We start from the raw sequence: 23,951 nt of genomic DNA, 5'->3' as shown, positions 1-23,951 counted from the left end.
ACGGTTCCGTCACTGGAACCCGCAGATTTCCTTGCTCACTGGACAAAAAGTTGATCCGCATTCCTATTGGCTTTGTATTTGTTTGTCGCGCAGAATTGGGACACGCGGCTAATCACAGTGCTCCAAGGATGAGTAAGCTTTATCAGAAAGGCGAATCTGAAGAATATCGACCAGATATGGAGGCGCCTAACGTTCTTGTTAAAATCTAGGGAAGTACCTCCCACATGTATGGACGAACGCTTGAATAGTGGTAAGCAGCCGCGTCTAAGCGAGAGCACATCGGCTGCTCCCACTCAACTTACTACTGGCATTCGGCGCTGAGCGTGTGCGCTCTACTCTCTTCATTCCGACTTCAGTGCTGTTGTTGGTTGTACAGCCTTACACGTGTATCATTATGCACAGAGAAGCCTTTTCCAAAAGTTTGCAGATTATTCCTAAATTTTTTTCGCGGCTGTGGAGCCTAGCCTAGTTTTTTTGTTGCATGCAAGTCGTCCCTTTGTTCTCTTGCAGTTTCGCGCTCCGTTTTTTAAAACTGGGCACTCCAAAAACGTGCATGCTCCCTTTTGTGCGACTGGCTGTCATTTCAATTTGCTGAAAGAGCGCCAGCTCTACATCCTTTTCCTTTTCGTGAAAAATAAATCTCCGTTACGGCAATAGCGGCTCGTATATGTCTGTCGCGTCTCGTTTTTGAGTCATATGGACACTTTCATAACAATGACAGGCGTCAGCAGGAAAATGGGCATCCGTTAGAATAAAAGAGATGGCAAGATTATTGGGTGTCGTGGCAATACAAAAGGTTACAAATTGCGGCTTTCTAGACAGTCGTCCCTCAACCCCCCCCCCCCCCCCCAAAAAAAAGAAAACAAAAAAAAAAACAACGCCTTTGTGAAGAGATTGCAAGCTCCGTACCATCAGTGGACTGCGCCCCCACATAAAAACAGATGAATTATACTTTTTTTGTGGCAGCGTCACACCGGTGGCGCTGACCATTCCAGATGACATTAATGTCGCTGCGTGCTCTTATAGTCGGCCGCTGCATCAGCCCTAAACCAAAGTGCGACTTAACGCTGCGTACGACAACGAAATTGACAATATGTCTGGCGAGAAATTGTTTTTAGGATTGTTTATTGCTTGCTCCTGCAGTATCTCTGCGGTAAGGATTGCTGCTTCCTTTATTTTGCCTTGATGCATGGTTGGCGTTGCTTTTGTGGCTACCTTTTCAAAATTTCTAGATTCAATTCATAAGCAAGTCAGCACGCACCGTTTAAGCTGAGGTGGGTAAATGAACACCGCATCCGCAGGAGTTATATAGTTAAAATAGTGGTATATTACTGGGGCACATCTTTTCTTTCTGAACGAACAGCGACACAGTCAAGTAGCTGTGTGATGCACAAAATGCTATGCAAAACTGCTGCGACTGCTCTACAACCTTCGTCATTCTGGTGCTTGGCGCATTGGATGCGACATATGTGATAAAAAGGCTCGTGGATTCCTTAATGTTGACAGAATGCCGTCCAATGTTCAAATGCATAAATAGCCTCTAACTAATCTATGAACACAAAAAGGAAGCACAATTTGCTAGGATTTAAGAAAAGCTATACATCGCAGTACAGAGAAGGTTGTCGTTTTTCCACTGTCACTATAGGTATATACATCATTACGTACGCGTAGTTCTGTCTTCTTTTGAAATTGAGGTTAAAAGGAGTTTGACAAGTTATTTTTCTAATCAATAAATGTTTCTTGTGAAGACGATAAGGTGTTCACATTTATACTTTTGGGTGAAGTAGGAACAAAGTGGTGGAATTTGAGAACAATATTCGGATGTCTTCGTTGTGTGGGCTTAAAGAGATTCTGTAGTTTCATAGTGCCAATTTTTCTAAGATTTCTTCATTTAATCTTCTAGGCGTAGGGTGCGATAATAAAAATCTCGGCTTCTGATACTTTTATCATCTTCCTTTGCCCACCTTCGTCTGCAATCGAAATATTGAAGAGCGTTGTGCAGCAGATGAAAAGCAGGCTTAGCATTCCAAAATTAACCATAATATTTCTCAAGCAGGACGAAATTTCATAGTTTGCAAAAACTGTAGTAAAGCAGCACCTAGTATTTCCGTACTATTCGTATACCGTCATTTCTCCTCTATAGTTCGCTCTCGCCCCAGTCCGCACAGCTGAATCCCTGATGAAAAGAATTGGCAATGACTTAGCTCGGCTATGTCACGATATACGTAGCGAGAGGTACGTTTCCCTAGCTTAGCTTGTTGTGGTCACTGTTTGTTTAGCAATGAGAGACATTGGGTATACACATATTTTATTCCTTTTGCTTGGCAAAGACGAAGACTGCCCGATGATCTGTGAAGTAGCATGAAGCGGTCTCATTTTTGTCGACACAGTATTTCGATTTGGTAGAGCATCTTTAATATGCAAGCTCTATAGTAGTTCCCCATTGTGTAGTCTGTACGTGAGGATCCCAAGCTAAATTAAAGTCAAACTTTTCTTCCATACGGTGACTAACAGAGTCCTGTTTCCTGGTGAAATCACCCAAAGTCACACACAACTGTGAAACCGTGCCGTAGGCTGGTATACACGTGGCAACCACATCAATCGTCTGCTTGACAGATGTTCCCGGTGCCACGTAGACTCCTTGGATGATAATACCACTTCCCAGAAGCCGAACACAGCCTGCTTCACTATTATTCAGCGCGATCGAGGGGAGATGTCTGACAGCGGTGATACCTTGTTTCACGCATACGCAGCCTCCAGCGTTATTTGGTTCAAGCCAACTCAGGATCGGAAGAAATAATCTTCTCTTGTCCATACCACCGTTTAGCAGCGGCTGGACTCTCCTTCTCTGCATGCATGTCCAACGTTGTGATAGAGACGTCCACTATATCTCCGCCTTTTATACGCAAACATGCGCATACAACGCGGGGTTCGAGTGATAGAGCGGCGTGCGGTGAGGCGGCGACGAAGCACGCGGCGCAGCTGTGTGGTCTCTTCTGGTTACCATGGTATCGGCGCATGCGCACAACTGCTCATCCACGTGACGTCACGCTCGGCTTTGACGGTGGAGCGGGCGCGCTTCCGCGGCGACTGAGAAGCGCACGCCGCACTTTGATCCTCTTCGGATGCCATGGTAACAGCGCATGCACACAACTGGCCTCGGCTATGTACCGCGAAATGCTCGACTGGTAGCCCAATGCAGCTCTCGCTACAAAACGATTTCTTTTATTTGTCTGCATATACCCGGTTTCTACTTCAGAGTCAGATCTACTGCTTTTAATACAGTAATGTCGCTGAAATGTCAGCGCTCGCTTTTCTTCGTCCTCTCTTTTCTTGCGAGCGCAGTTCAGCTTATCATCGCTACGAATAAGAATGTGGACACTGCGAACTCTTCGTCTGGGCAGTGATCGGAATCAAGATGTGTCACTTTCATACCGACAAAAAATTGTGTTCGCTCTGTTCCTCGCTCTTTCTTGCTGATGATTTAGGCTGAGAACGCTGTAAAACTTTCTACGGGTGAGCGTTGCAATTACATTGTCGGCAATTTGTCTACCGCAGCTGCACTTATATAACAAAATTCAATAATTAGAGGCACAGAGCAGTCCTCCGAAATTCTATTCCGTCACGCGCACAATCAACCACAACAATCAGAGTCATCATCTGCTACTTTCATGATTTGTAGCGAACTGATGAAGGGTGGTAATTTGGGCCTGTTGGTTCATCACAGAAAAGGAAAATATGCAGCGCAAAAACCGCATGGACTACAGAAGAAAGACAAGCACAGCTCATCAAATTGAATGAATTTTAGATGACATGCAGACTCTTCCAAATGACCAGCTCCCACGTCTGCCAGCTTTGAAGTGAACCGTGCCGCTCTCCTACCCTCTGGAGGAAAGACAGTAGGACACACCTCAGAACATAAGATACTGTAGCACTGACTTCAAGGTTTAACTGTTTAGGAGGCAGAAAGGCCATTCCGCGAACTTGTACTAACGCCGCCATCTGCCCACTAGCGTTCTTGTCCTCCGCTGAGCTAAAATGCACCTGTCCCTTACATTGCCCAAGAATGGGACCGATGGCTTAGAAGTTGTGTGTGCGAACGAAGATGGTTTGGCTTCTCGTCCATGCAACGCAACCCGTGGGAACCATTACTACTCATCCCACTCGCACTGTGTGCCTCGTGCCGCTTCAAACGATGAACGCCTGAAAACCATGCAATCGTAAGTGGAAAGAGCAAATTATTATGTTTGCCGTTTTTATTGTTTACCAAGAATTAAAGACCATATATATTTACGATATGCCCCACAATGATTGATTCCAGCAATAAATTTTGCCACTTGCTATATAACTACCTTCCATTTTTATGATGAGCTGCGTAACTTTCCTTTCCATATACTGCCATCAGTTGCGTTCTCTGTTTTCGGGTGCCAAGGCACATCATCCTCTGACATTACGCTACGTTGCAGTTATGAAGAAAAAAAAAAGCTGAGCGAAGAGTATTATCTTAGACTAGCGTTTACAAAACTAGGCCCCTTGAAGTCATTCCGTTTCCTGTTCCCGTCTCTGCGTTTCTCAAAAGTGAGCACTCGTGAAGCCTTGCCTTGAGCCAGGAAACGCTGCAGGTCCGTACCAACTGAGGGCGGCTTTTGAAGTTTCCAGATTAGGCTGCGAAACACTGACGTGATGGTCTTTTTTCATTTTTCTTTTTCTTGCATGGTTGCAGATACGAGCGCTCTGCTTCCAAATGCGCCTCTGTTTTCTCTCCTACCCAAAAAGCGCCGCCGCCGTTAATGATCTCAGCAGATTCGAAGGCGCAGGTCTGCGAGAATCCTCGCCGTCGCCTCCGCCTCTCAGACCTGTGACGCAGCGGAACGTGCTAAGAATTCTCACCTGTGTACAATTTCCTTGTATTGACTTCCAAGAGAATTTCACTGACAAGAAATTGCGGTTTACAGCTGCTTTAGCTTGTGAGGAAGCATCGCCAAACGAAAGATTCTATGTTAGTCAGTGTCAACGTGCGAAAGCTCAATTAGGACAGATAGTAGGTGAGTCGTATAGAAGAGGACTCCCCGCTCCACATAGGTGCCGCGGGTGGTCAACTAGGACAGTGGCAATGCTACGCATAATAGTCGCGTATGTACCGGAGCCCGCGCATGAACACTACTACGAAGACGTAGCCACAGAAACCTGTCCCCGAGGGCAGGTTTATTGCTACAAATAGCACAATAAAACACTGCGGCGTCGCTCCAGCGCAACAGTTTTACTAGTGGAAAGACACGACACGAACTACCAAAGAAACCAGGCGGCGGCTTTGTCAGACACCCAATGTCAGGGATGATGCCCCGCATATTGCTGCTGGTATCCTCAGCATGCTATGGATTTTAGAAAATTTTATTTTGGAGTTCATGCTTGTGTGATCGATGATTTAGTGCTTTTAAATGATGGTTTATTCGGCGAGAATGCGTCCAGTGTTGCGGGATAATAGAGAAGTGCTGTTTCAGGCATTGAATGAAATATTCATGTTCTTGAGGATATTTGAAAATAATTCTATGAAATAGAGGCATCCATTTTTTGAAAATGGATGCCTCTATTTCCACTCCGACATTTCCAGTTCGGGTGATGCTGGCGGTTGCATCGAGAGTCACCCCTAAATTAATCCCATGTATCAGCTGAGTAGTGAAGTCAATGCCCTATCCTACCTGTCTTCAGGAGACTGTAGTAGACGTGCCCTCGTTTTTGTCAGCCATCTGATGATATGAGTGCAGCTTAATTCAGTCATACATCGACATAATCGCGAAGTAATCTGTTGCAGAGGTGGCGAATAGGGCATATTTATTTTTATTTTTTATTTTTTCGTATTTGGTTTCAACCGACATACAAGCTCTGCTGCAGGGGCAGAGGCTAAAGGCTACAATGCCTGACGAGGTCTCTGTTCTTCTGCAGTCGAGCGCAGTGCGCGTACAAAAATTAAAAGACGAACTACAAGGTTGTTTAAAATGCAACCGAAAACTTAAACACACTCGAAACATATATAGTTTTTTAAGACACAGATGCTTTAGTACAAAACGTGAAAGCTATTAAAGAATTAGTAACAAGTATACATAACGACAGTGATCCATTTATCATAATACCTAACAAAAAGGGTGCCTTACATGTGGGAAAAACAGGGAAGGAAAATGTATGTGAATACATTCTAAAATCCGCTTATGCATGTACACAGCCAATGAAAACATCGAAGCAACATATAGAAGCATAAAACCAAAGAAGCATAAGGACCAGTGCTCAATTTTAATAAAGAATACCTTTTTCAGGTATAACACTTCTAATGTCGTTTTAATTGCACTTCAGGATGTCAGAAATTGATATTTTCTTCTGTTTCCTTTAATATAAGGTTGACTTATTACACGCTGAATTGTTTGCCATATTTTCTTCTTATTTTCGGCATTCACAGATTTTCTGTCTACTCTGACAATTAAAGTCATCGCCTGATTAATAGATGTTAAGTTTCTTACCGTATGCCATATGATCTAATATAGAGTACTACAGTTGGCCTGATTTTAACAAGTGATATTTTAAAAACGAAGGCGCGGTTACCAGATGTTGTAAATTGCCATGATAACATTTTTGTAATAGAAAAAGTTGATTATAATTTCCAAGTGTAGTTGTACCACACACCAGTATGCCGTAGGAAACCTAGACTAGAAAAGTGATTGGTACATTTCCTTCTTTAGCCAAAGTAAAACTGAGAATTTCATCCTATTTAAGACACCTACAGTACACGCCAACTCAGCACTTATATGACTGATATGCTCAGTCCAACTTAGGGCCTCTTGCAACCATATTCCAAGGAATTTTCTCTTAACCATCTGAAGAGTGAATTGATGTAGTTGTTAGCATTTGTGTCCAGTGTAGTTAACTCATCATACGTGAAGAAGGCAAGTATTGTACTCCGCATACATAATAAGAACTGGGGAATTAGGAATGGCAACAACGTCATTTATGTAATTCAGAAAAAGAAACGACCCTAATATAGAGCCTTTACATCAGGGGACGAAATGGCGGCATAGGTTCGATTTCTTTAATCCAGGATGGCGGCCATTAAAATTAGTTGTGCTCTCTCAGTCTTTCTCCCCCTCCCCAAAAAAGAAAATATTCTGGTTTGGTTTGGTCTCGTTTATGGGGTTTAACGTCCCAAAGCGACTCAGGCTATGAGGGACGCCGTAGTGAAGGGCTCCGGAAATTTCGACCACCTGGGGTTCTTTTACGTGCACTGACATCGCACAGCACACGGGCCTCTAGAATTTCGTCTTCATTGAAATTCGAGCGCCGCGGCCGGGATCGAACCCGCGTCTTTCGGGCCGAGCGCCATAACCACTCAGCCACCGCGGCGACTAGAATATACTCTAAGCGGGTAGAAAAACTCTAACGTTACGTGACCACTATATTTGCATCATTCGTTCCGCCATATATTTTCTGACAAGGGCACCCATCTGGGTACTGCTGTATATCGATTTTGGTAGGCAAACAAAAACCTATGAATTGTGGTATAGAAATGAACCCACAATTAAATAGTAGCTAAGCATTGTATACATGTAATTACTGATTGAATTCTTACCATGTCGCACCGCAAGCCGAACTCTAGGCCCACCCTGACCCCCCAAACAAAGCATATTCCTTTTGGGACGTATCTTGAGCGGCGCGTTCTTCGCTTTCTTCATCTAGTGAACCAAACGGCTAACGCTCGTTACTTTAATGTCTTCTAGATGGCGGAGTCCTTTTTTTAACCAACGTGGTAAACATCTTCACCGTCATAACACTTTATGTAGCCACTCTCAGTCTCTACTTCCTTTATGCACTCAGGGATAATTTTGGTTAGACATTTGGAACAACTCAACGGTGCAGTCCGGCGGAGCAACAAGGTGTTGTCTGTGATATATGCCTCAGATAAAAACAAAATTTTATCTTTTCAGACAGAAATGCATCGTGTACGCTGGGCCACGCAGTACGCTATTAGGTGACGCCACTTTATGTGACCCCGGTGACCCCGGTGACGCCACTTCGCGTTTCGGATGGAGCTATCGCAGCTTCTGGCATCTTGCAGGTTTTTGCCCAGAGGTGTTAACAAGGTTCCAGCGGTTAAAAAAAAAACAGTAGCGCAATAGATACGCCTCGAATGACATATTTCTGGTGAAGAGGGCGTTGATCCGGTCGGCTACTGTGGAGACAGAAACGCATCATATAAAGTCTTTGCGAAAAGTAACCAGGCTAGATGCTTTGTTTCTCGGTCATACGTTGAAGCTATTATATGAGCCCTCAAGCACTAAACCTCTCTATGGTAATGAGAACCCTTCTCCTCGCTTTTCGAGAACATTTGATTTTGAGGGAAGCCGTAAGGGTTGTACTGTTCGAATGTGAAGAAAATCATGCTGCCTGGTTACTTTCTAAAAAAGGCTGCATGCTGCCCCATGCACTCCGCCGGACCGCAGCCCTTGCACTGAAGGCTGCTGTTCTTAAGCTAAAACCTAAAGCCCTGGCTTCTCATATAAGCAACAGGCACACGTGGTTTCGAATTAAATCCACCAATAATAAACATCCTTTCGAAAGAAAAAATTATTCTATCAAAATGACAAGGAAAAACACGCACTGCGTGTCTTCTTCTGGTGCTGCCTCGGTCTACTTAAAATTTAGACGTGCAAAAGGTCCAGGCGAAGGCGAACTCTTCAAGTTACGAAATTATACATGTGACGAGAATGAGCTCGGTGGAGGCGAGACTGACAGCTGTATATTGTCACGGTGTTGGTGACAAGACAGGGACCCAAGAAGAGAGGGCTCAGTAGCACGTCCTTCGATGGGAGAGACGGCGAACTTCAACGCCCTTCAATCCGCGCGCCACCAGCGTCAACATCTTTTTGCCTCAGCACCACCTGGCATTCCTCCCCTCTTTAAAAAAACGCGCGAAGAAGAGCGCGCGAACACAAGCACACACAACCACATTCAGTTTGCCGCGAATGGAGCAGCCCTCTGATCAAATTGCAAACAACTGAAACCTGAGAGGTTTTCTGATCTCACGGGTTTACGGTGGGGATGATGCCCAATTCGCTATGCGCTTGTGCTTGATCCCATTATAATTTTAGAACTTATCGCAACTGGTGACCATACGACCCGACAGCCCCATAGAACCGCAATAAGAAATTTATGAGCTAACCTACTGCAGTGAAAAGCAAGTAAAATTGAAGAAGCTCACAATATAGCACTTCATGCAAGTTATAAACCCTATAGGTGATGTTTCTGAAACGTTATCAACCTTGCTTTGCTAAATCAAAGGATGATTAAGTAAGTGCCTAAAATTCAGAGAGCACTGCGTGCAACTGCATTGCACTCCTCATAAGGTTTATTACTGCTCGGTGCCCCTATTCCCAAAACAATCTTTTTGAGGCCTGCTGGCAGGTACAAACTACAAAAGAGATGATTGTTGTGGAATTTTTTCATGAAATGTGCTTCTACACATGAAATGTAATTATTTATAGAGCTCCACATATGCACACCAGATGGTACAATGTACTGAATACATCATTTATTTCAGGTGCATAACTGGATAAACGAGCCAAGTAAGTCCCCTTTTTTGTTCTCAAGTTTAAATTTTATATTCCTTTCATAACAGAAAGAGAGAGCGGAGAAAAACGGCCAGTTAGCTTAACGACGTTCTGGCTCCCAAAATCAAGGCATAGGTACGCAAACTATACAAACAAAAAGATGATATTGCTTTCACAAAGAAACAAGCACTAATACAGGAAAATAAAAACAGCACAACGTATGGAAAATTATAGCGAAGTTATGGGAGCACTTATATAAAATTAGAGCACGGGAATAAAACGGCAAACACAGAACATACAACTAGCGTATAATCAACTAGTGTCCAGAGTAATAACATATTAAGGGCAAACATATTAAATGACAGTAAAGAATAAAGATAATTATATGCGAATAGACAACAAAACCTTAATAAATGGTCATGGCAGATGGTGTTTATTTCTCATTGTGTCCTCTAATCGCTTTTGTTCATGCGCTGCAGCAAGCGAAACCTTAAACCGAAAAATACTGACCAATGACAGCGGATAGAATTTCTTTCTGGCATACTAGATAGCAGCAACCAGTGCGAAAATTTAATATTAAGAGCTGCAGAAACCGGAAAGATCGTGAGCAATAAAGCAGGCAGTGAAAAAGGCAGAAATTACATCGCCTTGGCAGTAGGAGGCCAATTCACGGTATCGAGTGATCATTGTGCGATCCATCTGCATGTTCTAAAGACCGAAGGTAAGATTAAAATTTGTGGAAAGAAAGTGGGCGCAGGCAAAAATAAAATATATGCATTAAGAGACAGAGATGGCGACGTCAGTACCAATATGGAAAAGATATGTAAGGCCGAAAAGAAGCGTTCTACTCAAATCTACTCACTAGTGAAGGTAATCTGGACGTTAATAAGAGAGGCAGTAGAGCACAATAATGGGACATTCTCCAGTAAAGAAAGGGGAAGAAAGCCTTACGAGCAATGCAAGGCAGATAGCAACAGGTGAGGGTAAGGTAACGCCAGATCTGTTGAAGGACATTGGGGTGATTGTGCTAGAAAATCTACCCACCTTGTGTGTATATGTATATATATATACCTTGGTTTCGGTGACTGTTGGCTCCCTTCATATATATATATATATATATATATATATATATATATATATATATATATATATATATATATATATATATATATATATATATATATATATAGGCTTCGAAAGTATCGAAAGCTTGGAAGAACGCTATCATCATAATCCTTAGAAAAAGAACGTCGAGCACATGAAAATGACAGGCCGATCAGCTTATTTTCTGTTGCCCACAAGGCAATATTTAAGGTAATCGCAATAGAGACAGGACCACTTTACACTTCAACCAACCAATTGTTCAGGGAGGATTTTGTAAAGGCTTCTCGACATTCGACCTTATTCAGAATGTATACCCTGTGCTAGAGAAATGCGCTGATTTTACTGAATGATAATATGGCCTTCACAGATTACAATGAATTATTTCGCAGCATTCATGCAGGTAGAACAAGAAAGGCGTGTGGATGATCCTAATTTAAAAATTACGGAAGGTTTTCATAACAGCTGAACCGATGCCTTGGTGCTTCATAAATTCAGCAATAAAATTCAAATAAGAAAAGGCATCAAGCAGTGAAATACATTCTCGGCATTTCTATTCACAGCCTCTTGTTGATGAGGTAGTCAGAGGCCTGGATTACGAACATTAAATGTTAAGAGTTAATGAAGAATGCATTAGTAATCTGTGATTCGCTGATGACATTCCGTTGCTAAGTCACTCAGGGAATGAATTGCAAAGCACAATCACTGACTTGGTCAGGCAGAGTAGTACGGTTGGTCTAAAAGTTATATGCACCAAAGTAAAGAAATGTTCAGTAGTATCGGAGGAGAACAGCAGTTTACATTTGTTAGCGAGGTTTTAGAAGACGTAAAGGAATATGTTGTCTTAGCGCAGGTAGTAAAGGCAAATCATTCAGTTTGTTTAAGATCATCAATCGCAGTTCACCACTTTCTCTCCAAAGAATAGTATTTAGCAGCTCTATATTGCCGCTACTCACCTATGTAGCAAAAATATGGAAGCTAACGAAACAGGCTAAACATAACAGGAAATGATATGTGTGACGCAAACAGACAGGAAGAGGACAGTGAGGGCAATGGAAAAAATGCCGCCTAATGACATTGTTATCGAAATCAAGTAGAAGAAATGGGCTTGGGCCGGGCACGTAATGTGTAGACAAGATAACCGATGCTCGTTAAGCGTAACGAACTGGTTACCAAAAAAGTAAGCTTATCAGGGGCGGCAGTAGGTTAGAAGGGCGGATAAGATTATATGAAAAAATATGATAATTTTGAAAGGAAAACATTACGTACGAAGTTGCAAGAAGGCTTATTTTTCTCCTTTCTTTAAGGTTGTGGGCTTTCGAAACCTCACTCCAGGGTCTTCAATGGGAAGCCTGCCAGAAGGATGCAAGTACCTTGGATAGTACGAGACTTTGCCTCTTGTTAAAGATAACCAAATAATCGAGGTTTTCATAACGTTGCACATTGCTTCCATGGTGCCTTTAATGAATGAAATTACTGAGCGAGTGCTGCAATGGTAAGATGAACTTCTTGGAAAAAATAGAGCTTGAACTGCCAACTTTTTGCAGCTATAATGCTTATTTCTAGCTCTAAATTCCCTCATTTCTTGTGTAAATGCGTGCATCATTTACCTATTTCTCTAATGTTGGAGCAGGATAATTAGAAAAAAAGTTGGATAAAACATGAAAGGGAGCCTGGGATACCATACTAAAACGTATTATTTTCTTACTTTTAATCACGGCAGCCTCGTAACCCATGCGCTAAATTACCGCCACAAAGGCTTCCAGCCCAATATATAATTAGAGGTCTTCTCCGAGGGTACAAAGAAAAAATAATTGATTATCATTAGCACTAAACTGCTAAGTAAATGTTACTAACCGAAGCCCAAAATTTGGAAAATCTCTTACAGGTGAACTGGTATTCATTCCTCAGATATGACCCAGGGGAAATGTTTATGAGTCCTTGTGGAGGAAGCATCATATCCCGGACGTTCGTCTTGACTGCCGCCCATTGCTTCCATGATTGGTACGTTCACTCATTTGACATCCAGAACCAGCTTTTCAATTCTTATCGGAAAAACTCCAGCCAAGATTTCTCACTGTTTAGATAAAACGGCTCGTCCGTGCAGAAAAACAAAGAGGAAATAGAAACACGATACGCTGCATTTGCTTGCAATTCATGCATAACTTCGAAATAACTGCTGATTCCAGACCTTCTTCCTTTTGCGTGCGCAGATATTGGCGCTCTCATCTCATCTTGAATAATGAATAACAGGATCGAGATCATAAGAAGGCCTTGTAATCACTGCGAGTTAAAAAAAAACATGTTTGTCTTTTAGTGAGTGCACCTTTCTGTGACTATGAGGCATAAAAGAGATGACATAAGACTTCGAGTGATTAGCTGCACAGGTGAGGCATATGCAGTGCTAAGTGCCGGGCACGTATTCTGGTTTACGAGTACAGAAAAGTGGGCGAGTTGGAATGGATTCGTGTTTCTTCCACTACGTCCTGTGTTTCGCGCTGCTTAAAGATGTACTCTGGTCTGATGGCTCTGACGCGAAACTGAAACATTGCATAGTACCCATCTTGTGGAATAGAATACATAAACGCTTAAACTATTTCTCGAACTTTAGCGTGAAAGGCCCACTTTTTGTACTTTCTATGAACAAACAACAATAAGGCGTACGCGTGTGTACGCATGCGTCTTATTATGACTGCGATTGGCTAAAATGAATCTACAAATACAACACCAAAAAAAATCAAAATTGTTTTTTGAGGAAAGAAACTGGCGCAGTATCTGTCTCACATATCGGCTGACACCTGAACCGCGCCGTGGTTGGTACACGGCGGCCGTCGTCCACCAAAACAGCCCAGTTAAGGGCCTTACCTTCCGTGCCCCCAACATTACATTCGCGAAGGAAGTTGCTATAGCACTTTGCAGCCGCAGATCCAGCGTCCCGAGTCCTTACACCGACTCAAGGGGAGCTTGCTGCAATTTTGAACAGGTACAAATCCTACATCGCCTTCCAAATTTTACATAAATGTGAGTACCGGGGTTTTCCAACCCGGCGCACCATGATCTTGGCCCCAGGGCCTCAGCACATGTGGGGATAGATGGAAATTAGTTAGCGGACGTTACCGCCCGCGCGCTTACCCGTCGGGCATCGCCTCTCCCGCTGCCTGATCCGGCTCCTGATTTCAATCCGGCTATTACATTTCAGGAGAGCTCTCTTCTGTGTAAACCACTCAGGCCAGATACCCACCCCCCTGTAAAGGCCTCAAGAAGGCGGAGAAGCGTTGGCTGCTTCGCCTCTGCACCAACACGGTACTGTGCCCGGCAGTGATTAAACATTTCAATTCGGGCTTTTCGGGCGAGTGCCCACACTGAGGGGAAGTGTTTGCGGACACGTATCACATGGTGTGGGCATGCCCTACCAATCCTGCTTTTCCACCCTACCCTCACCCCGCCCGAAAGGGCTGGCAGGCTTCCCTTCTCTGCTGCTCAACTCTCAAAGAGCAACGAGCCCTTGTGAAAAGAGCCCGCACCGCCGCGGAGGCAACAGGGGTTCCGGACGAAGGATCCCTCCAAGTGATTGTGAGGGCATGGGCCTTCAGGCCCGGTCCAAGCAATACCTCTTTTGTAAATAGTAAATAATGTTTTACACCATTACCGCCGCCGTAAGAGAAGAGAAAAAGGAGAGAGCGAAAGTAGAAAGGAAGAAAGGGGCGCCGTAGTGGAGGGCTCCGGAATAATTTCGAGCACCTGGGGATCTTTAACGTGCAATGACATCGCACAGCACACGGGCGCCACAGCGTTTCGCCTCCATCGAAATGCAGCCACCGTGGCCGGGTTCGAACCGCGGCGGCTTTGTTTCTAAGGAGGAAAAAAGTCTGCAGAAAAAATTCAAACGCCGCTATATACATGGTAATAGAGACAACCAGTGCCAGCTGGCCTGCAGTGCTTTTACGCTGCTGTATTTGCTTGTCTACTTTTAGCTCAGAGTTCCTGCCGTGGTTGTCATGTTGTCACAGCTGGTAGATGAAAAAAAATTATGTAACGCCTCATGTATCGACGGAATTTGTCGTTTTCTTATCTGTCGAACTGCCCGTCACCACCTCCTCGACTACTTATGGTGGGGACCACATCGCCCGCGCCAACTCCGCCCGTATTGTAGCTCGCCAAAAGAGAAGCAAACGTGACAAGCTCTTTCTGTTTGCTTCTCTTCTGTGTCTTGTTCCCTGCTAAGTTTTATATCTTGTAATCATCTCATACCAACTATCCGTTTATCGTTCACTCGTGGCAGACATAACTGATACCAATGCTTCCACGTTTTTGCGCATTTAATAAGTAAAGAAATTATCACACGAAGTCTAGAAGTATATCGGTCTGAAACCATCAAAGCAGTGAATGCCGCTGATATGAAAATTTTAAAGGCCATGAAATTAACAAGTAGAGGACAAATATTTTAACGAATGTTGGTCGTTCAAGAACCTTTTCATTTTTGTACATATGCAACGGCCAGGGAAAAATCTCAATGACGCTGTCCTTCGTTCCAGTGTACTGCGCAGCCGCAGCTGTCACAGGTCATGTATTGCGAGTAATTGCGCAGAAATTTTAGTCGCAACAGCGAGCCATTAGTAGGGCCTTGAAAGTTCGTGCTAGGGTGGGGCCCCTTGCAATACATGACTCTAGGTACATGGGCGTTGCCACGAAATGCAACCCGAGTTAGCAATGTTCGCGCTAAAATGTCTTTTCTAGTCTGAAAAAGACACCGTAGGTGACAAAATCCAGAATGACTTCCGGCGCCGGTGGTTGTTTTGGTCAGCGGTGCGTAACAGTTCGAAAAAATTTTGGGGTTTGGGGGGGGGGGGGTGCTGAACTTTTTTAAGCCGCCCCCCTGGCTACGCCCGTGATCCAGTATGTTGGAGATGGAACATGTCTCCCTGGATGATGCTGTAATTACTTAATTACTTGGACCAACGAATTAGGAGGGACACCCGCGTGCATTGAAGGCTATATTGTGGGAACATGACGAGATCATCGACTCTGGAGGCGCGGTACGCGTGGCTATCATCGGTCTCGCGAGCCTTGATACGGCAGTTGTTGTTGTTGCCTCAAAAGCAATGGCACATACCCAATGTGGCGGATTGGCCAGGGTTTGGTGCAATTATCAACTCATGGAAATTTCCAGCCTTTTTCTGTCTTTAGAGCTATTCATTTTGCAAACAGGCGCCTGTTTTCCGGAGTCAGGTGGTTATTGCCGAAAACAGACTCGTAAGGGATGGGTATTTTGAAGCCAATGAAAATTGTTGTGATGTGCGCTTTTTCGCCTTCTTAACAAAGTCGGGTTTTTTTCGACCGATAATGTTCTCACCTTCCTCAGCTGGTGCACGGTGGGCAAAATCCATGTCATCGGTGGTCAAAAGGCACGAAACTTTTTTTACCAATTTCTTCAAGGGTGGTGACGCAGTTCTCGCCCTGTGTGGTAGAAACCTGTTTGATTCTTACATTGTTGATTTGGGAGTACTATTCAGATTCTGATATGTACTTCGACGTAGTGGCTTGTTTTGGCGGATTAGGTCTTTATTGTCTTTCGCGAGGTGGGCTTGCTCCTCCTCCATCATTTGATATATATCATTGAAAAACTCAAGGCTGCTGCGTAGCTCACCTTCCTTTCGCAAGGTCGCGATATACTTCGAAAACTCCGCATTACTAGGCATCATGAAACAACGAGTGGCAGCAGTCGTGCGGCAGCAGCAGTAAAAAGAAACGTGTAATGGTAGCACACGAGCGTGCGTAGGCCTTGTGCGATTGGCACTGTTGCACGCCGCAGCCGCGGTTGCTAAGTGGCTTTCTGGTGGATAGGGCGCTGCTTTTGTTGACGGGTCCGTAGGTAGAAGACGGAACGGAGACATTTGGAGGGATCTGATGGGCAGCAGCTACTACTGAGCAGTCCGGTGGCGGCTAATTCTCAGTCATGGGCTGTCCGCTACAAGTACAATGCTGCTGATCTATAGATCTAGATCCAACCTGCGTAGGCGCAGTGCGAGATTTAGGCGCTGTGGCACCGTCGCAACCGGTGATGCTAATAAAAATGTATTTACATGTTCTCGTGAGGGAAAACGAAATTGTGCAAAAGGCACAAATTTCCATTTTTTGTTACCAACACCTCAGTTTCCGTCATTAATGCAGGGGATGCGGAAATGACAAAAACATCAAAACAACTAGTTCGCTACAAGCCCACAGCCTAAGAAGAAAAAAAATAAAAAGATTTCACAAATTTCTTTCAGAGATGCCATAATATACAATATTCTTTACGAGTGATGAGAAATTCTTCTCAGCTTTGAGTTGTGAGATTTTCATGAAACAAGCGATTCATAAACGTTCAAAATGCTAGCCTTCGGCCGCAGCACAGCACATGAACCGCTCTGGTGTCGATTCGACAACTTCGCAAAGTAATTCCGGACCGCCGCTTCTACAGACGACCACTACTTTGTTGTTCATGTCGTTGACGTTAGTGGACTCAACTGCGGAAACGCGACCTTTCACACATCTCCACAAAAAAGTCCTGGGGAGAGACGTCAGGGGTTATATGAAGCCGAAACATCTCTGCTTTGCATCCAATCCACTGCCGGATACAGTTTTCTTTCATTTTAGAGGAATCGTGCGGGGGCTCCACTATGCTAGAACCAAACATACCGCACTCCACTAAGGGAGGCTGGAGGTAAATCTGTCGAGAACGCTAGAAACAATAGAGTGCACATAATTCTTTCCATTCAGGCTCTCTTGAAAGAAGTGAGGGCCAAATCATTCTGTCTCCGAGTATAACACACCAGGCATTTACAACCCTTATAATCTGACGGTTGTGCTGCCGCATCCAGTGGGGGCTTTTCTTAGCGACCAGTAGTAAGCATTGTGAATATTGATGCTGCAGTTCCTGCAAAATCGAGCCTCATCAGTCCAATGCAATCAAATTCTTATGTTAGTAAAGTTTAGTGAATCCAATTACTGAAGTATGCTCCTTTTTCAAAGTCTGCCTAGCTTAGGTCCTGGTGAAGGCTCGCATTGTACTGATGAAATTCTTTCTTTTCTAGCACATTGAACACTGTTCCAGCGCTCTTTCTTTATATTTTCTAAATCCCTCTGATGCCTTATAATGGCATTAAATGCAGGCAGGCTAGAACGTTCATTTCTATGTACTCATCTATGATGCTCACTTTGGGCTGTTTTATTTAATGAACTGAGCCCGTTTTTTGGAAACGTCTGAAAGTGCCGACAATAGTTATTCTGTTTGGAACTCACCCATCTGAACGGCGAGATGCCTATAGACTACTGCGTAATTAGGCGTTTCCATTCATCTCCGCTATCGATAGCCCCGCATCGACCTTTCTGGGGCAGACTAGTACCTCGATACAGGCGAAGGAGCGATTTTTTAACGCAGCAGGTCCCAGCGCGGCGCATGCTTCTTCCACTGGCACCGCTTAGTAGAGGAAGTGAGTGACGAAGGCTCATACGGCGGAAGCTACGAAGTTCATACATCATCATCATCATCATCATCATCATCATCAGCCTGACTACACCCACAGCAGGGCAAAGGCCTCTGCAGTGTCTCTCGAATTAACCCAGTCCTTTGGCAGCTGCGCCAACCCTATGCCTGCAAACTTCCTAATCTCATCCACCAACCTAACCTTCTGGCGCCCCCTGCTACGCTTACTTTCTAATGGAATTCACTCCGTTACCCTTAAGGACCAGCGGTTGTTTTATCTTTGCATCACATGCCCTGTCCAAGCGCATTTCTTCTTTTCGATTGCGAATAGGATGTCATTAACCCGCGTTTGTTCCCTCTCCCACTCTGCCCACTTCCAGTCTCTTAACGTTACACCTATTGTTTTTCTTATGCCTCGCTGCATTGTCTTTAATTTAAGCTGAACCTTTTCGTTAGCCTCCACGTTTCTGCCCCGTAGGTGAGTACCGGCAAGATACAGCTGTTGTACACTTTTCTCTTGAGGCATATTGGTAAACTGCATTTCGCGATCTGAGAGCACCTGCCATGTGTGCTTCACCCCATTCTTATCCTTCTAGTTATTTAACCTCTCATGATCCGGATCAGCTGTCACTACCTGCCCTAAGGAGACCACTTCCTTTACCAATTCCAGCGCCTCGATTCCAATTGTGAACTGCTGTTCTCTTGCTAGGCTGTTGAACATTACTTTGGTTTTCTGCAGGTTAATTTTTAGACCCACCGTTTTGCCCTGCCTGTCTAAATCATTGATCATGCTTTGCAATTCATCTCGTGAGGGACTCAGCAAAGCAATGCCGTCAGCGAATCACAATTTTTTATGTATTCTCCATTAACCCTTATCCCCAACTGTTCACACTTCAGGCCTCAGAATACATCCTGTAAACAGGCGGTGAGTAGCATTGGCGAGATCGTTTATCCTTGCCTGACGCCCTTTCTTATTGAAATTTTATTGCTGACTTAATGGAGGACTATGATAGCTGTGCCGTTGCTATATTTATCTTCCAGTATTTTTATATAACGTTCTTCTACACACTGATTCCGCAATGCCTGTATGACAGCTGAGGTTCCCAATGAGGTGAAGGCTATACATAGGGGTTGGTTATATACTGCGCGTTTCTCTATCACCTGGTTGATAATGTGAATATGATCTCTTGTTGAATATCCTTTACGAAAGCCTGCCTTTTCATTGGGTTCATACCATTCGCTTTCAATACAATTCCCAATGTGTTCGTTAGTTCCCTTAAACCGCGAAGAAAAATAGTTGTCAGTGCTGCCATACAGCGACCTCGGAAATCAAGTTCACAGCCTTCGTTCCTCGTTTTTTAGAACATTTTCAGAGGGAAGCAGTGCCAGGGCCTCAGATTGCACGCTATCGACATTCATAGCGCGTTTGAAACTAAACCTACTTAGGTGCTACCAGGTAGCCGTCAACTTAATTTTATACTTAGCTCTAACATGCTGTTCAGCGGTTCTCTAACGCCTGCGAAATCAGAGAAGAAAAGACAAGCAGTGTCGCATCTGGGCATTTCATAGCATCTACGCCTCGTCGGCAACTGTCGAAGTCAACTCTTAAAACAAAAAAAAGAGCTAGGTCAAGCCGTCCCGCGCAACAAGTCATTAGTTTCGCTGGCCAAGAACGGAAAGCCATCCCAGTCGCATGCCACTCCACTTTCTTGTGAGATGGATCGTCACGCACATCAGCTGCGTCACACCAAGGTGGAGCTTCACTCTTACTGCCGTGGTCTCGCGTGCGTACTTAGGCGTATTGGGCTGAAATTTTAAACATGCATATCTCATAATGCAGCCGCGTTAGTAAAAATATACAAAATAGAATAGTCATCACATGACACTATCTCGAAGTTTTAAATTTAAGCATGCATGCCAACTGCAATGAGCGAAAAACTTGGGAGTGGCTTAGCTCGAATATGGCAGGATATACGTAGCCAAAGCTATAGGATAGCTTGGTTAGCCTTGGTTAATCTTGATTTCAAGTCCAGGTTACTCTGGCTGTCTGGCTAGTTGTCGTCGAGTGGTTCGTCACGCGGTTGGTCACTTGGTGCGGTGCGACCACGGTGGGAATGCGAACACGGTGGGAATGCGAGCACGGTGAAACTGCAAGTTCGTGGCCAATGTAGTTTTCACTAGAAAATAAATTATTTCATTTAGTAATAACTGATATTAGGAATAGAATTAAACTAACATTTTGCGTCCACCTGGCCGCGTATCCCATTTAAAAAAATTACTTTTGTGCGAGACTCTCGATTTTTAAAGAATCCAGAATGTCTAAATTTGAACGCCCTGCATAATATACTTGATTTTATTCATGCAGGTCGATTATTGTTTCGGGCCATGTTAACAAAACGTAGAAGCAGGGTCTCCACCCGATTACGCAGTTCTACATCTTGCAGTAGCGCCTTTGCATTAGGATTCTATTCAAGTACTAAAATGTGTAAGTCATACTCGCTCTACAGTGAGGTGAAGTACATATAACGTTGGATATTTTGGTGCTTGACACTTCGCTGTCTGTCCTTCACATTGAAGAAATCAATTACCGGAAAGGAGGCCAGCTTCGCAGACCAGGAAATCACATGGCTATATTCTGTACATGTTATTACACTTTTTATTTGAAAATGTTATTTGTTTTATTGCAGTATCCCGGTCAAAAAGTTGGTCGTACTGGTATTCTACAATAGCACAACTAGAACACGAGGACCATGGACTACGGCTAAGAAAATCATTATTCATCCCAATTATGTGGGAACTACGTTAGAAAACGACATCGCCCTCATGGAAGTAAGAATTGTTTTGCTACCTACTTTTCGTAGCGGTCTGAGTGCCTCTATTGCAGAAATATAAGCACACTGTTCTGGATCTGGCCTGGATGTGCGCAGTGCTGGGTATTCGCACTCTCCTTATTGTGTCTAATGTCGGGAGTACACTTTTATCATGTTTACGTGTTCTATTCGGGTTGCAGGAGCTCGAAGAGCGGTTTTTTGCGATGTCAAGAACATCACCAAGATTGTGTATCTAATGAACATAATAACTCTATATCAACTGAAGCAGTCACTCGTGCGATGTGTAAGTGATAACAGAGGAGGGTGAGATTAGTCAAATGGTTTGCTATTCCCTGCTCATCCCGCAAGCTCAGCTTGGTCGAAGAGAAGAAGGAATTGATTGTGTTACGTTACGTTGCGTTACATTACAGGTTACGTTTACAAGTAGCAATATTCTTGAAACACAGAGAAAAGATTCGAAGGCCACCTGAGGCTGCTGTTCCGTCTCGTTATCTCATTTTTGATGTGGGCTCACTTGCAAAAATGACAAACATTCGGGAAATAAGAAAGAATGTTTATCAGTTGTGAAGGCACAAGAGAATATTTTGTAATATCGTAGTAGTTCGTATTATACTGCGGTTTTTTCTGAAATTGAAATTTTGTTGAGGACAAAAGTCAGCGCAATAATAAAGGAAAAAATGCTGTTACTACCAGAAGACATATTGTTACTACAAGCTAAGGCCAAAAGTAATGAAAAAAATTGTTTTTTACGGCAGCAAATTCTATGTTGCCTTTCCGGACATAGTGCCACCACTCATTACTGCCACAGGAGGAAGTACTGGCCTTGCCAGTGGCCCAGTATCAATCCGAACTAACATAATGCTGCAAAATTGATGACGCCTATGAAGATACAGAGAAACAGGCATTACACTTATGGCTCACGCTTTGGATCTTGCTCCTCATGATCTTCTCGTTATCCTACAGGTTGCTCAGCCATATCATATAATGATATTATTGAATTAGCTCTCTTCAGACGCTACTCTTCTACTAATCTTTCAATAAAAACGCTGGCTCGTTTTTGTTAAATTTTCTCTATCTCTCGACTGGGCTTTTATTACTATTGTGGCGGCCTCAATTTGGATCGCGCATTTTTATGTGGGGATCCATTCAGAGTGAGAGAAAAACAAACCCACCGTATAATAAAAAGAAAAAGGTTAATATATTTTCACGCAGTGGTGACGACAGGCGAAGCAGTAAGGAAGACAGCCAAAGGTTCTAAAAGATTTTAAAGGGGCCGACCTGCGCCCAGAATAGACTAAATGACTCGGTGGTGTCGAAAGCAACAAGCGTGAAAACTGCTGCACAAGTGAGAGCGTTCTTCTGCTTGGCTTTCGGAAAAAAAAAGATTTTTTGAAAGAAACGCTAAAAGGGTCTATTCCTCTATGTTCCTGAATACGCAAGCGTCTGCTGCCGGGAGAGATTGAGGCGAAATCCAGACGTAAAGGCACCTACTTCTCAAACACAGAAAGAACAAATTACTGTGTCAATATTTAAACCATTCGTTCGCAAAGTTTCGTAGAGATACAACTGCTGAGAAACGTTTGAGTCTGCTGTACTTCCAGCTGTCAACGTCTCTAGATTTCGACCAATTTGTGGCACCAGTTTGCCTTCCTAAGAGTCAGTGGAAAGCAGCAGGCCAACGACTGTTCGTGGCTGGCTGGGGCGCGACCGACGAAGGTACGTCAAAAATGCGCAGGACAAAGGTGTGTGTTTTAATATATATAATTTGGCCAAGCAAGGGCATGAAAATTATCTGCTCCGTATAACATAACTGATGTCTGTTGAAGTTGAAAATAACATTTTTTGTGATTTAGGTTGTTCGACAATGAAAATTCAATGTTGCACTCGGGCATACAGTATAGAACGAAGAAGATAAATTTTTATTCCTAATTACTCACCAAAATTGCGAAATTTAAACAAATGTACAGTGCACGCTATAATATTCATCGCCTTTCATACCAACTTTGAACCTCCTTGTGTAATGGTGCAAATTTCCGCTTCTGTAAGTGCACTGCCGCACATTTACTTATATCTTCTTGTAATTCCAACAAAGACGAACGCCCTGTTTGGCCTTAGCAGTGAAAAGATCCTCGTTTTAATATTTTTCTCATTTTGCGCCAAACAAAAAGCAGAGAAAAGAAAGGATCACACAAGAAGAAACACGGCAACTACTCACAATTGATTTATTAAAGGGAAGATCAAAGCATATAAACGTTCGCCTACTTGTGCAGGCCCCAGCTTACGCGGGATCTTGGAAATAAGCACGCAGAAAGTTAACAAGCGCGGTGTGAAAGAAATCAAATCCTTCTAGCGTAGAGAGCAAGGGAAGTGTCACTGACACAATCGTGTCCCCCTTTCTGATAAAACAAAAGCCTTCATTGTTTCGCGAGCGCTTTTTTGCTTACTTGTCCCTAGAATTCCAACGCAAAGGAAAGCCGATATAGAATCGGTGCAAGCAATTTAGTTGTCCAGAAGGTTCGTGCGTTAATTATTGGCAAGATTGCGTGCTGCTTGGGTCGGTCATTAACACATCTTCTCGTCCGGCCGATATAAGATTTACCGCAGGAGAGCAGGATCTCATACGCGATGTTTGCGGCACAGTCGACCAAACGCTTTTCATGCTTCTTCGAGCAGCATTACTCAGCTTGCTCAGCTGAGTTGTCACATTATCTGCGGTACAGGAAAGCAATATTGCACGAAGAAATGCTTACAAATGTTTGTAAATAAACCCATCCCTGTAACAACATATATCCTCTGACCTTCCCTTCAATTAGTCAATTGTCAGTAGGCCCCTGTTTCGCATCCTGTGTTTCTTTATTTTGTGTGGTGTGTGTTTTACGCTAAATGAGATAAATTTAATGACAAAAACAACTAGCCCTTCAGTTAACTCTTCTGAAAGGCCCTAGAATCTCCAGTTTTGCT

General features: G+C 43.7%; 1 protein-coding gene across 1 annotated transcript in view; it reads left to right on the top strand.

The window, feature by feature from the left end:
• The first annotated feature begins 1,066 nt into the window (after positions 1-1,066).
• Positions 1,067-23,951, top strand: part of LOC144105010 (venom protease-like) — a 44,002-nt gene continuing 21,117 nt past the window's right edge. The window contains exons 1-6 of the mRNA XM_077638232.1: positions 1,067-1,153; positions 9,584-9,608; positions 12,002-12,075; positions 12,583-12,698; positions 20,847-20,988; positions 22,592-22,706. Coding sequence (XP_077494358.1) covers positions 1,094-1,153; positions 9,584-9,608; positions 12,002-12,075; positions 12,583-12,698; positions 20,847-20,988; positions 22,592-22,706 — 532 coding nt within the window. The 5' untranslated portion in view covers positions 1,067-1,093. The remainder of the gene's footprint in view (positions 1,154-9,583; positions 9,609-12,001; positions 12,076-12,582; positions 12,699-20,846; positions 20,989-22,591; positions 22,707-23,951) is intronic.

Source organism: Amblyomma americanum, chromosome 9 (genome assembly GCF_052857255.1).
Source record: "Amblyomma americanum isolate KBUSLIRL-KWMA chromosome 9, ASM5285725v1, whole genome shotgun sequence".
NCBI classification, from domain to species: domain Eukaryota; kingdom Metazoa; phylum Arthropoda; class Arachnida; order Ixodida; family Ixodidae; genus Amblyomma; species Amblyomma americanum.
The sequence above is the reverse complement of the archived record's forward strand: the minus strand, read 5'-3'. Positions and strand labels throughout refer to the sequence as shown.